The 15,761-nt window shown below is 39.1% G+C and overlaps 1 protein-coding gene across 3 annotated transcripts in view; it reads right to left on the bottom strand.

Moving 5' to 3' along the window:
- CTNNA1 (catenin alpha 1) overlaps positions 1 to 15,761 on the bottom strand; it is a 281,607-nt gene that overhangs the window by 28,005 nt on the left and 237,841 nt on the right. For all 3 annotated transcript variants that reach the window (XM_074313590.2, XM_074313589.2, XM_074313591.2), the window contains one exon: positions 14,616 to 14,768. In XM_074313590.2, the coding sequence (XP_074169691.1) occupies positions 14,616 to 14,768 (153 nt within the window). The remainder of the gene's footprint in view (positions 1 to 14,615; positions 14,769 to 15,761) is intronic.

Raw genomic sequence — 15,761 nt, 5'->3', positions numbered from 1 at the left:
TCTCCAGATGAATGAGCTTCAATTCACCCTCCAGGAACGAGGCTACTCACGTCTAACAGTGACAAATGTGCAAATGCAGCATGTCGACCACGGCTCTCAGAGTGGCTAACCTCATATAATAATGCCAGGCTTGACTACAGTGAAAGCTGTGGGAGAGGGGCGGGGCTTCCTACAGGCCTCCTCGGGGGGCTCTAGCAATCAGAGATGGCAGTTAACACTGAGACTGAAGAAGATTCTGAAGTTTGAGTTACAAACACTCGGAGAACCTAACTTCCAGAAAACCTGGAAGAGTTGACACTTCGTAGAGCAATGGACAGTATCTCTGCTTGTTCTGGGAATAGATTATTATAACATGATAGTATAGATTATGAAAACATAGTTACTTGTATTTTTAACAATTTAAATATCTTTGATTCCTGCTAACGCAAGAGATGGGCTAGGACTGCCATTATGACCACTAGCTTTGAAATCACGAAGGCCTCTTTTGCACTGCTTCTGCCTATCCCACGTAAGTTTGGACCCTGTCAAAGAGCAGAACATGTCAGAAAACTTGCAACTCCCTGATATGACACAGCCCTGGGATTTTGCTAGTTTCAGGAGTAGCCCAGTAACAATCTGTGCTATGGAGGAGACTGTCACAGCCAGGCTGCGTCAGATCAACAAATATGACACCAGAACATAACAGGTAAGACAACTTTTCAGACATTTAGAAAAGCCCCACCTTTACTCCATTCCAGATTTTCTTCACTTAAATAAAATTTACGAAACAAAGTTCTATAGTAGAAAAATATCCCATTATGACTATTTTTCCTCTATCACACATGTGCTGATGACTTTAAATAAAGTTCAAATTTGTTTAAGTCACACACAAATTGTTCCCACTGCCTTTGGTAACTGCTCCTGGTTTTATATATTTAATGAGGCTCTCCATTGCCCCTTACTCTGAAACCTCTGCAGGAAGACAAGATTTCTTTTTGTTCCTGATAATACCGTGTTTCCCAGAAAACAAGACCTAGCCAGACCACCCGCTTGAATGCGTCTTTTGGAGCAAAAATTAATATAAGACCCGGTATATATTATATTATATGTTATATTTTATATAATATTATATTATATTATACCCAGTCTTATATTATATTTTATATAATATTATATTATATTATACCCAGTCTTATATTATATTATATATTATATTTTATATAATATTATATTATATTATACCCAGTCTTATATTAAAATAAGACTGGGTTTATATTAATTTTTGCTCCAAAAGATGCATTACAGTTGATGGTGCAGGTAGGTCTTATTTTCGGGGTAACACAGTAAATGAATGACCTGTTCTCTTAACAAACTATACCTGTTTTATGGGAGTGAAACGAGCGAGGAGAACTGTGACAAGGGGAGCTTGTAAGCCTAAGTGGTGACACCATGGTCTAAGTGTCAGGCCATCAGGCTGAAGCTCAAAACCAACATCACTTGCCATGTGGCCTTGGGTCGAGCTACCACCTGAGTTTTCTTCCTTAAAATGATTGAGTCTGAATTCTCACAAAGTCCAAAATAACAGTAACTCAAGTTTTCCAAACTTGTCATTTATCAAGTGAAAAGTCCCAACTGCATGTCACATACATTTCAAAACCGTTCAAGAAATTTCTAACAATTCCTCCCAAGCCCACAGGGGAAAAGATGATGAAACAGAGGTCAGGCCTCCATCTTTCCAATGTCCAGGAAAGGGTACTACCTTATTAGGAGGAACAAGCTATCTCACCAAAAAAGGAAGTATGCATGGGTGATAGAAAAGTACCACACTGTATTTGCATAGTTCTGTAAATTTAGTAAAAAAAAAATAAAAAAATCACTGAATTGTATACTTAAAAACAGGTAAATTTTATGTTATGTAAACTGTACCTCAATAATGCTTTTTATATAAAAAAAAAAAAAGCAGGGCTAAGCAGGTAATTAAGGGAAATTATCAGAGGCTAGAAATGAGGAAGCCGAAATTCAGAGAGGTAAGCAAGCACTGAAAATAATGTTCACTTGGGGTGGGGGTCGGGGAATGGGGTGTGTACCACACTGTGTGATCAGAACTTGGGTTTTTAATGGGAAACACCATGACCTTCACCTCAAATCAGAGGCTCTGCTCAGAGCAGGGATAGCCAAAAGGCAACACCCGTAAGGACAGAGTGAATTAAGAAGTTTCCAGGATGAGGAAAATAGTAGGATACTTGCCACTGTAGGTAGGCTCTAAGCATTTACTCAAGGGCGAAAAGAAAATGCCTCTGTTCCCCAAATTGTAACCAAAAGCTGGTCCTCCACAGGAGTTTAAGTGTAGAAATTATGTTATTTACATGGCCCACAAAACGTTTAGGTTTAGGAGGTCATTGTATCCCTAAGCAACTGGCAGAAGCAAATATAAATGGAAATTTTCTCTGATGGAAGATAATCTAATCCCAGGCCTCAAAGACTTCCCATATGCAAAATGCCAGAATGTGAACTCACAATAAAAAGTGCAGGAAGTACACAAGGAAATAAACCACCTTGGGTAAGAGTAAGCAAAAGAACTGAATTATCAGATCCATAAAGACTGCAGATACTCAAATGATCACAAATGGAATATTAAAAAATGCTTCTTATGTTAATAGAAATGAAAGAAAGTATACAACGGATAAGGAAACACAATAAAAAATAAATAGGCAGATTTGAAAAGGATCAAAATAGAACTTCAAGAGAAAAGTGGTAACTTTTACCACTCCTAGAAATTTAAAATAATCTTGATTAAGCACTGCTGTAAAAAGAATTGCTAACCTGTGAAATCAAACTGAAGAAATTATTCAGAAAAACCAAGAAATATTCATGATATGGAAACCATAAAAGAAATTAAGAGACATTCAAGATAGATTCAGAAGGCCTACTGTTAAACCGTGAGGAGTTTCAGAAGGAAAGACAGAGAGAACGGAGGAGAGGCAATACTGAAAGAGATAATCTAGAAATTTTTCAGGGCGAATGAAATGTAAATTTTAGATTTGGGGATACAAACTCTAAGCAACATAAACAAAAAGAAATCCATAACCTGACACACTGTAGTGAAGCTTTAGAACAGGGGTGTCCAAACTGTGGCCCACGGGCCAACTGCGGCCCGCAATCCATTTTTAATTGGCCCGCAGCAAATTCCAAAAATATATTTAGTTTACTTAAATAAACTAGGTGAGGTAATACTATTTTACCTCGAGTGAGTGGCCTGGCTGTTTGTGTATTTTACCACATATGGCCCTTGGTGAAAAATGATGAAAAAAGTTTGGACAACCCTGCTTTAGAACAACAAAAACAAGATTTTGAAAACAACCAAAGTAAATACAAATTATCTATAAAGAAAGCACAGTAAGAATGCTGATTTCTCAACATCAACAATGAAAGCCAGAGATAGAGAAATAATATTTTTAAATCACCAGAAGGAGGGGAAAAAAATCATCCATCCTAGGACTATACATATACAAAGAAAAAAAAATTTTTTTTGAAAGAATTAGAGCACAAAAAAGACATTAAGGCAAAACTAAAACACCTCAAGAGCATTACTCCAGACAGATCTTCCCTCCCTCCACTATGCTTCAGGAAGAAGGGGAGTAATACCAGAAGGAAGGTTTAATATGCAAGAAGAAATGGGAAGCAATGAAAATATGGTATCAGATCAAATTCATGCAAAGTTGAAAAAATGCATAAAGCAGTATCAATAGTGTCTAACTCCTGGGGCTAAAAATTAAGAGAACCAAAATACTGGATAATATTTAGGTTGCTAATGACTGAAGTTAAAGCATTCTAAGATTCTTTCACTGTCTCAAAGGGAGGAAAAGAACTGACTAATCTGAACCTCTGAGTTCAATATACATGCAAAAAATATCCCAAGTTACTAATAAGTCAGAGGATGTACGATTTCCAAACAAGAAGGGGAAGTGATAGAAGGAGGTAGGAAGACTCCATTCAAAAGAGGAAGGAAAGAAGGAGGGGTAGAGTACAAAATGCAATGATGAAAATGAATCCACATGTCGTTAACAACAATGAATGTGTGTGTACTAAGCCCTCTAATTCATAGGGAAAAAATTCCTGCTAAACTGAATAATAACATATGCTCTTTACAAGATACATTTAAAACATAAAGAAAGATTGAACATTATTTTTAAGAAGGAGAAAGCTATACTGGGATGATCAGAAGAAAGCACATGCCTCACAGCCCTGTCCTCCCAAAGCCATCACTGCAGTTGTCACTGCGGAGGCTAAGGCCACATGCTGGGGAAGCCACACCCAGGTCAGAGCTGTCTGGGTCTCAACTCAGTGGCAATTGAATGCTATGATCTTGCCATTTTAGAGGGAACTTATAAAGGGGCATGCGGGGGGACACAAAAGAAACCACGTGGAATCTGTCACTACATATTAAAATGTTGAGGACCATATCTATGTAATTATTCATTCATACAAAAGCCCCGTTAGGATTCTTTTTACCTTTTATTTTTAGGATGGGCTTATTTTCCATGAAAAAAATTGGCATCTTTCCTTCATTCTAAAGATAAGAACTACACTCCTTGCTACCAGGAAGTACAGTGCCAAATCCAAACTGAAGCATGGCAATTATAGTTCCTAATTGTCTATAAGTCTTTTCCTAGATTCTTATTTTCTACATCTACCTGGTTTTATATGTTTCTGTTCAAAATAAGCCACATCAAATCTAATTTTAGGAAGATGCAGGATATAAATATAAGCATCTCTAGCAAGAGGATTACAAACAGTGAATTTACTAAAATAGCATAAATTATTTTAAACAACTTGGCTATTTGATATATTTTAAAAGGCTTTCATTTGTAGATCACTACCCAGATGATACTGTTATCATTTCCATTTATATTGTATCAAATGTATCACTTTTAAACTTCCCTATTTCTACCTACCTGAATAATCTATCAGTAAAGCTAGAAAGGGCACCTGTCTAAACATTAGTTCATCAGCTCTACTGGTGAGGAAGGAGGAAAGTGGCACTCTTCTCTGCAGCAGGGCCAAGATTTGGGCAGAATGCTTCCTTAATCGATTCCTATCAATGCTCCAGGAGAAAAGAATCTTGATGCCCCTTGAGAACAACACTGCCTTCTCTTGACCATCCCAAAATGCTTGTTAGTGGGGGTCAGGTGTTAAAATAGTACATGCACGACATTTTTGTCTCACACAGCCCCACTAGTCCGAATTTACAAATCTTTGAAAATGTGAGAAGACCAAGCTCAATATACTCAGAAAATTCTTCTGGAATTCAAGGTCAACATTCCCCCCAAGAACACCTGAATGCATTCATGCAAACGTCCTATAGTCCTAAAAAGTTGAAGCCTCATTTAATTTGCTATTTGCAAGAATTTCAGCCTACAGTATTATACAAAGGTACTGAGAAAATGCCCAGATGTCACAGGTAGATCATAGAATCGTGTAAGGTCAGTGTTTAATTCAAATGCTCCTTACAGAGCCTTCTTCAAGGCCACTTTACTGTGCATTATCAGCACAACACAGAATAAAAGTTAAAATGCAGATCATTCAATTTGCAGTTAAAACACACATTTCAAGCCAATGAAGCCATACTGTATGAAGTCCTGGCTAATGGGAAATACCAGGGGTGGGGAGGGGGAAGGTGGGGGCAAAAGCAAGTAATGATAACCCAACTCAAAATGCCTACCAGTTACATTTACTTTTGGGTTCTCAATTCACATGGCAATGAATAAGATAGTACTATCTTACTGTAGTAAGTTCCTTATAATATGAGGCCCATTTTAACACAATGTCTGGGGCTGAGGGGAAAGAGATACTAAACGATATATAGTTTTTTATAGGCAAGATTTCATGAAAGGTATTTTCCCTATTTTACTCTCAACTCAAGAAAATGAAAATGGGGCCGGCCCGGTGGCTCAGGCGGTTAGAGCTCCATGTTCCTAACTCCGAAGGCTGCCGGTTTGATTCCCACATGGGCCAGTGGGCTCTCAACCACAAGGTTGCCAGTTCAACTCCTCGAGTCCCGCAAGGGATGGTGGGCTCTGCCCCCTGCAACTAAGATTGAACATGGCACCTTGAGCTGAGCTGCCGCTGAGCTCCCGGATGGCTCAGTTGGTTGGAGTGCGTCCTCTCAACCACAAGGTTGCCGGTTCGACTCCCACAAGGGATGGTGGGCTGTGCCCCCTGCAACTAGCAATAGCAACTGGACCTGGAGCTGAGCTGCACCTTCCACAACTAAGATTGAAAGGACAACAACTTGACTTGGAAAAAAGAAGTCCTGGAAGTACACACTGTTCCCCAATAAAGTCCTGTTCCCCTTCCCCAATAAAGTCTTTAAAAAAAAGAAACTGAAAATGGACTCAGAACAGAGCAATATTAAAAGGGAAAACTGATTGTTCTTTAGCTATTAAGCTGCTCACAGCCAAAGGAGGTGGGCAAAGAATGAAGCAATTAAAAAGGACACATGGGTGTTGCATTATTGACGAAAAGGTTAATATTTCTGACAAAAAAATAAATTTTCACCTCAATACACTTTAAATTGAAGAGCAACAGAAAGAAATCATTAACTTGATACTGGAGAAAGAGTCAATTATAAAGGGTATTATTACCCGTTTCCTGAAGCACAGCCATGCCCTTTTATAAACAGATGAAAACAAAACCCTCAGCGCTGTACTCCACAGCAGAAGAAAATGGTTAAGAGAAGTGTCATCCAGCTCACCAACACTGACCCTCAGCTCCTGCTCCCCTACACTGGCCTTGGGGATACACAACCTCTATGCACCCCTCACATAAACATAAGAAAATGGGCTTCAATACCTTCAATGTGGGGGTGGATGGGAGTGGGTACTGGATTCCACTGACAACTATGGCGTGAGGCAGTTAGAGATCCTAGCCAGCTCAGAAAATAAGAGCAACCTCACAGCAAACACTGTTATTTGCTTTTTCAAGTAAAATCACAAAAGTCATTTATAATAAGGATCCAATAGGCAGCCAGAACTACACAGCCTTCCAAACACTAAGTGTGCACACAGAGGAACTGGAAAAAATTCGCTCTGCTCATAGAACCTTTAGAGTCAGTATGTAGTTTTTATTCTTGAGACTAATCTTGTGTTTCCATAATGTAATACACAAAGAAGACACCATAAAAGGTTTCCATTTCTAAGTGGGTGTTATCCCTAATACTACTCAGAAGCTATTAATACATTTAAAGCAACTTTACATGACACCCCAAATTAAAGCATAACCTTTTAATACTATTCTATCTGGTCTGAGTGGGGAAAGCATTTCTATTAAAGCAATAAATAAGACTTCCAAAAACCAAGTTAGCAAGAGGCAACACATCTGCTTCAATTTTATTTTAGTCACGTGTTAAAATGCTACTTAAATAACAGCTTTTGCTCAGCTTCCATTTCAAATGCTGATAAAATGGATAACTTTTCACATATAATCCCAGCACCACTTATACCACATTATACAAAATATACATACTACATAAATTTTGATTCTCTCTCTCTCTCTCTCTTTCTCTCAGAAAGTAATCTTCATGTGGGTAGGGATATTTTGTTTCATTCACTGATATATACTTAGTGCCCAGAACAGTGACTGGAACATTTTAAGAACTCTATAAATATGTTATACAAATCTATTGCAATTTTTTCTCCCTCAACTACAGAAAGTTTGCTATAGTTTTTATTTATTTTTTTTATTTTTTATTGGGGAACAGTGTGTTTTTCCAGGACCCATCAGCTCCAAGTCTAGTCGTTGTTTTCAATCTAGTTGTGGAGGCCACAGCTCACTGGCCCATGTGGGAACCGAACCGGCGATCTTGGTGTTATGAGCACCACGCTCTAACTAACTGAGCCAACCAGCCGCCCAGAAAGTTTGCTATAGGTTTTTGAAAGCTTTGTTCAAACAAAAGAAATTACTGCTCAAATCGATGTCACCTAATTTTAAAGTCTTCAAAATGTTCCTATCTCTACATCTCTAAAGATTTTACAATTCATCCCCTCATGTACACATTAAACAGAATGGTGCTCTTTTGTATACACATTATAAATACTTCAGACAAAGACAAAGCTCACTAACAATGATGTTCAGTCATGACGTAGAGCTTCACCCAAGGCCTCAGACCACTGAATCCGAACCTTTAGAGACAGTGGCCCAGGAACCAGAATGCCGAGCACCTATGTGACTAACGTTTATTACCTTTGGAACCAGTAGATTCATTCATCTAATAGTTATTGGGCACATATGTTCCAGGCACCATTCTAGGTGCATGTTCTCAAATAACTTACATTCTACTGGCGTATAGGGTAGGGAAGAGAAAATAAGAAAATGAAAAATAAAAACAATAATGACAGATAATGAAAAGTGTTATGAGGGATATAATAGCAATGACAGGATGAAAAAATGGTACAGGGTGGGATGGAGGGGATGAGGGATCCAGGAAAGCTTCTCTGTAGAGGTAACATTAGGGCAGAGCATTCCAGGAAGAGGGCCTAGGGTGCAGAAGACATGAGGTGGTGACATGTATGGAGATGGCCAAAGAGAAAGAAGTAGTCACGCAAGGAGGGGTAGAAGGTAATGGAGACGCAGGACAAGAGGCAGTTGGAAAGGCAGGCAGGATACTGTATGGACCGTGGTTAAGAATCTGGATTTTAGGACTTTTATCCCAAGTGTGCCTAGAAGCCATTGATGGGGAGAGGAAGGGAGGGTAATATTAATGGGTCCTGAAGCAAAGAAATGGCATGATATGATTTAAAGAAATCGTGTTGGCTGCTTTGAGAAAAAAAAAGACTGGAGAAGCACCTGAGTGCAAGCCAAAGAATCCGTTAGGAGGCTGCTGCAGAAGCCCAGTGAGAGATAATAGCTTGGACTAGGGAGGCGACTACGGAAATGAAGTAGAAAGATATGGGGACTTGAGAATTAAATATGGAACATGAAGAATAAGTAGGGGAAAAGAAGAATCAAAAATGACTCCCAGGTTTTTGGCTTGAGCAACTAGGTGGACAATGGCAAATAAAAAGGTACAAGGATGTTTATCAGACCACTATATGTAGAAGACTAAAACAACCTAAATAACCTACATACCTAATGGTAGGGGACTGGTTCAATACACGGACTAGTAAGCAATCAGCTTAAATGCCGTAAATGAGTACTACATAACACAATGAAGTGAGCACAGTATTATAAGCAGGGGGAAATATATTACATCATAACACATTATGATATCATTTGTCTCAAAACAAATCAGTGTGATATCAATTTTGTGTATTGTTAAAAAACCAACCCACATACAGATAAAAAAAGTGTGAATCCACTCCAGAATGTTACTTCTTTTTCTTTGTGATGTTATTTTCCAAATTTTCTAAATTGAATTTGTATTTCTTTTAGTTTTTTCTAAGAGCTCTATTTTTAAATGGTAGTGTCCCCAAACTGCACCTAATCCAAATTGCCACTTTTATCTTTTCTCCCCGGGCACCGTGTTGCTCAGGGATGCTTTCAGAGGCTCTTGTAACACCTCTAATAAAGGAACTGGGTAAGTGAGCCTAGCAGTGTTGCCACACAGCAACCCTGGGCAAACTGGCTGGTGAGTGTGTGTGCGTCTGCCTCCAACTGAAGCAAGCACGCGGCCTGCCCAGATGGTTCTGGGAAGAAGGCTGCTTCAAGGCAGCGCTGAAGAGCACTTTTTTTTTTAACACCCAATAAATCAGACTATACACTTTAGGAATCAGACGTGAGAGGAGGTCATCTAACTTGAAGGTGCAGCTATCTGATGTACACAGCAGCATCAGGTGTTCTCGGGGAAAATTGAAAAAAAAAAAAGAAGAAGAAATTACTGAACAGCACATTAATAGAACCTGCTCTGGGAAGCAGATAGGCAGCTGAAGTCTACAAAGAAGCTGCTAGAATACCACACAGAAATAGCATGTGGAAACTATGTTTTATACAGTTACCCTTATTTTAAAGGGGTAATCATAGAAGATATTGAAAAAGACACAAGAGGAATAGTGTAGACAAGTTTTATCTACATAACACAGAGAGCAAGATAAAAATAAAGGGATTCTTAACTGGCTGAATGGCAAACTACATACAAAAAATTGTTCAATCAAGAGAATGATTTCTAGTAGCAAGCTGAAAGGTTCAATCCTATGTCTTGTCTAAGATTTTAAAAACATCAGATTGGATAAAGAAGAAAAAGTACACTTATTTTTAAAAAAAGGAGGAGGAAATAAATGAATGAATGAATGACACAAGTTTGCAGGGGGCAGTCTATTAAGAGCAATGCCAGCAACAATCCTGACAGGACAGAACAACAGACTGAATCTAAGAACTTTATACTGAGTGAATGTCAAAACCACAGAGAGCGCCAAACTACCAACTGCACCTGCACAGACAAGAAAGGAACAGACAGAACCGAGCAGCAGGACCTCAGGAGGAAAACCCTGTGAGCTCAGTGGGACTCACAGAATGAGACCATTGCCCCAAAGGCTACACCATATCCTGGGATACGCTAGTCAGAGCCTCCTTCCAGTAGGATGGAGGCCTCGCCTGCTCTATCTCCATCCGCCTGCCCCGGAGCAGGTGCTCAGTAAGGGCTGGTGTTTGAGTCGCTGGAGTTCAGAGATAAGACAGGATGAGGAGAACCTCTGAAAGGCCTGAGGAAATCATCTAGGCCAGCATTTTCCAAAAGAAATACAATGAGAGCCACATAAGAATTTTTAAAATTTTGGGTAGCCACATTTTTAAAAGGTGCAATTAGCAAAAATATTTTATTTAATCCCAAGATACTACATAGTTCAACAATTAACATAAAAAGGTTAATGAGAATTTTACATTCTTTCTCCGTATCTCGTCTTCAAAATGAGATGTGTATTTTACTCTTATAGCTCTTCTCAATTCACATGTGTGTAGCAGTAAGAAGATGGACTGGGATAGTTCCAGAAAAGGAGACTGTGGCTCCCCTTTCCTCAGCCACAGATTCCAACAGAGCTGCCTGGAGAAGGAGGGAGCTTCCCACTACAGGAGGAGTCCAAGGAGAGATAAGCGACAATACAAGGATGTTACACAGAAGGGGTTCACACACCAGAGTGAAATCTACGATTCTAGGAGAGAAAGAACTACTCACTGTCATGTGAAGAGATGGACTCAATTCCCTGGAAAGGACAGAAAACCTGGCTTCCAAAGGGGAGAACCCGCAGGGAAAAGGAAAACTCAAACAATTCAACGACCAGCAGGTAAGAGAAGTGCTAAGTCACTGGGTAAATGGTCAAAATTGGATCTGCACAAAGCTGCAAAAAACAAACATGCCCTGTCTTACCTCTTCCCAGGAGTGTTTATGGCTGCAGAGCAAGCTACCTGAAAGCCAGCATTCCACATACTTTTGAGATGGGGAGGTATTAAATAATAAAGAATCTCTGGTCTTTGACCTTGATTCCTAGAACTTCTAAATTCTTGAGATTTCAGTAGTGACAGGAGGAGGGTCTTTGTTATTCATCATTGGCTCTGATAATTGATGCTAGTAAGGTCCTCCATATATTATGAATAACAGAGGATGGGGACAGGCCACCAAGCCAACTAAGTGATTAGAGGACTGGGATCCTAAAGAGAGACCAAGCTTCAGGGAAGGAAGGGAGACTGGAGATTGAGTTCAATTAAATCATGATTCTATCAATCACACCCACATAATGAAACTCCAATAAAAACTCTAGACCCTGAAACTTAGTGGAGCTTCCTGATTGGTGAATCATCAATGTGCTGGGAGGGTGACATACTCTGATTCCATGGGGAGCGGGCAGGAAACTCCATCTTTGAGACTGTTAAAGAGAAAACCACAGGCCCAAAATGCTGTCACTCATGCTAAAAGCCCACGATACCAAACCTAGATTTAGTTGTAGTTTCAACCTCTCCCAGAAACATAATCTTAACCAACCAATCTGGAATTTTCTGTCCAGTATCAATGAGATAATCTGCCAAGTGGGCCCTCTCCATACCCACCCATCTCCCTACCTTCCCCACATACACACACACAGAAAGAAATGGCAACCTGCCAGTTCTCTTCTATCCCCAAACAATCCTTTCTCTTCTTTTGTTAATAGCTCCCCTGCACCATGCTTTCGTCCTATAAAAACCTTCCATGTGTACAACCCCTGGAGAGCCCTTCTAGTTGCTAGTTGAGATGATGCCCAACTCATGAATGGCATAATAAAGCCAATTAAGTCTTCACATTTACTTAGTTGAATTTTGTTTTAAACAAGACCTTTCTACACTTCACCCTATGTGTCTCTTCATTTGGCTGGTCCTAATTTTTACCTTTTACAATAAAATAATCATAAGTAGTATAGTATTCTCCTGAGTTCTATGAGTTGCTCTAGCAAATTATTGAACCTGAAGTGGGCCATGGGAAGCCCCAAATTTGTAACCAGTTAGTCAGAAGTGCAGGTGGCCTGGGAACCCCTGCATTTACAGCCAGTTGGGTAAGAAGTGCAGTAGTCCTGGGGCCCCCTTAGGTTATTAACCACAGAAAATTGCAGTATTTTAGAACAAATATATCTGGCAGAATTCTCACTGGCTAGAGAATCTGAGTACTTCCTTTCCTGAAGGAGGTCTATCACCACCAGCTGTACCCAACTTTCACACAGCACTCTTACTTCCCCTAAACTCACAGGAAAAATGGCAGATCACCCAAAATTGGCCTACAGACATTTACTCTATTTAAGAGAGAATTAATGGAAAGAAAGAAAGATTAACAAAGCAATCACAATGAAGTGTTTTACCTTTGCTTAAAACAAGTCTCTCACTTGTTCGGTGTTTCATTATAATACATAAGTAGTGTGGGGAGAAGAAGCCTTGTCACTGAAGAATAAAGTTCTGCCTTGAGTCAGGAATTTGAGGCTTCCACAACACTTTAAAAACTCATTTCCTTTTCATACACATATGCAATAATATATTCTAGTATCTCTATCACCATAAATGTAATTAACTGTTTGCAGAATGGTACTACAAAGCCTTTGGTTATGACTCAAGCAATGAAAAGCCATTTTAAACATGTATCTTGTGTGGGAGATGAAGGGGTGAAGGGCACAGACAGGGGAGAAAGGTGAGAAAGGGGTCAGAACTGAGTTGTGATAGGGAACACCGTACTCTAAACTCTAAGGGACCCTTGGTTAGTAATGTTCAGAATGAAATAAAAAGATGAAGCATGGACAAAGCTCCTGGAGCAAGGTCTCCAAAGCTACCAGGTCCACCTAACGCTCCCCACTGGGCATAGGCTGGCCAGTAAGACAGTAAGCACAGCCCTCAGTGTAGAGGGATGCAAGCCAGGTCACCTCAGGCCAAGTTACGTGACCTCTCTCTAAGCCAGTTTCCTAATCTGAGAAATGTTACAGAAAGTACACTGTGCATATTACGAGGTACACAGTAGGTTCTCAGCAAGTGTCAGCTCTGTCGGCTGGAGGCTAAGGACGACGTGATAGGCCCAAAGGGCCTTCCAGCTGCAGTGCAGACAGGGCTGCCCCCTGAGGTTCAGCTGCCACTCTGAGCCCTTTCCATGCCATTACTGGTACCTGTTAGCCAAGGCCTGGGCTGCTAGTGTCCCTGCCTCTGCCTCACAGGCATATTTTCTAATACGTAAGCTACTTAGAGAGGTTGGCTTCCTGAAGGCAATCTTTGTACATTTGGAGGTTACACCTCATGCTGTCATGTAACTATTGTGAACAAGTTTATGCTTAAGAGACAGAAAATGAAAGTCTTTCGATTTAAATTCCAAATGCCAGAATCATTAACTTGAATAGCACACTGACCTATGTATTCTGTACATAATTAATTCATAATGTTCAAAGAAAACTAGATGTAAAATTAGTAATGCATTTAATGTGATTACTGATGTTTTCCTTGGAATATTTTTATGGTATTAACCTGACCTAATGTCACTATAAATCCAAATGTACGAGACATCCATTTTACATAAAAGGCCCATTTTCTGTTCCTACATAATGACCAACTTACCAAATGGTCTCTGGAATATCTTTTCCAAATATCAGATGCTTTATATTAAGGTTACAAAATCTAATAACTTGAATATATGCTTATTATGTGTTACAGTTTTGAAATAAATAATAAATTAAACAATAACAACTTCAGTTATCAAAAGAACTTGGCATACACCTCAAAATAATCCCGAGATAGATATCAACAGCATCCTCGTTTTACAGACAAGAAATGGGAATTCAGAGGGGTGAAGTAATTCGCTAGGATGCAAGCCCAGGTCGTGTGGCTCCTGGGCTGAGCTTCTAGCCACTACTCCCTTCTACAGCGTCGTGAGTTCAGCGTGTCATCATCTATCTTTATTAGCATTAACCTTAAGTGGAGTTGTTATGTTTCCAGGCTAGGGACTGGATATTTATTCACGTACGTAATTAATGTAAACTGACCAAAATGGTAGTTGTAGATAGATGTTAAGTAATAATGAAAGACTTTCACCTTATACATATTGTGTATTAGGTGAGCCCCTAAAATTTGTAGCTGATTAAATAATGTGACTAAAAATCACCACACTCCATCAAGTTACCTATAGTTAATGAAACTGCTAATACACTTACCTCAATCAATTTGTTGGCGTGTTCACGGAAAACTTGGGCATACTCTTTAACTTCTTTCTCATTTCCATTCTTTGCAGCTTCAATCAACACTAAAAGTGGAACGTTGGTTTCCAGGAATGAATCTGAAACGTGGTCCATGACGGCTTTGCGGAGCTAATAATTAAATTGTAAAAATTTGATTTTATTTCTACCCGGAAGCTAGATTGCTTTTTTTCTTTTGTACTTTTAAATCTAATGGAAGCTCATGCCAGTTTGGCTGCACTTACATAAGGACCCCTCACGGAATCCATGCAGTTATATCACCTGCAACTCAGGGAGCGTGTGATTGTGGAGGTAATGGTTTATACTAGTTACAGCATTTCAGCAACAGAATCTCAGTTTTCAAGATAATATCTGTTTTTCCTTGGTAATTACAAAACTTACATCTTTAAGGAACAATACAAAACTGAACAGAAAGCACCTCTGGGTTAAATCGGTACATAGCCTTGGAATATATGTCATTAGCCTAATTGGCTAAACAAGAATGAGAAGAGAGGAAAATGTACTTTCTGGTTTATCTGAACAGGGTTAGCATACTTTGAACCTTAAAACTAAAAGGCCATCTTTATAACCGTTTCTGACAATACTTCACCAAAAGGAAAATAAATAAAGACACATTCCATCTTTAATTCAGCTTTATATCTGACATAAACAATTAAATGTCTCTCCACTAAGCATGGAAACTGGATTAGTACTACAACTTCTTTTTAAGTCTTAATACATTGTTTTATAAAATCAATGCTACCTTTTTTAAAAAACTAAAACTCAATTTTTGATTCCAAAATGTTAATGGAATTATTTAACATTAAATGAAGAGATTCTTTCCTCTGTGTTTACTAACTTTGAAAATTGAGCACCCCAAATATCTCTATGCACACACCGTATATGTACTGAAAACACATCTCCACCAAGGATCGAAGGAAACAGTAAGTGTGTAATCAGAATGGGGCAAGTCAAATAAAAATAATTATAATTTCTGTTTCTACTGTATGTATCACAAGATCCTTCAGATTATTTTCATAGGTCCCCAAGTCCTTTTAGATTGATTTTCTTACCTGTACATCCTTTCAACACTAGAGCTAATTTTCCATCCACCCAGTGGGACTG

The sequence above is a fragment of the Rhinolophus sinicus genome, chromosome 5, assembly GCF_057876585.1.
Source record: "Rhinolophus sinicus isolate RSI-liver-muscle chromosome 5, RSI-T2T, whole genome shotgun sequence".
Classification (NCBI taxonomy): Eukaryota; Metazoa; Chordata; class Mammalia; order Chiroptera; family Rhinolophidae; genus Rhinolophus; species Rhinolophus sinicus.
Note: the sequence above shows the minus strand (reverse complement) of the source record. Positions and strands in the feature narration are given on the sequence as shown.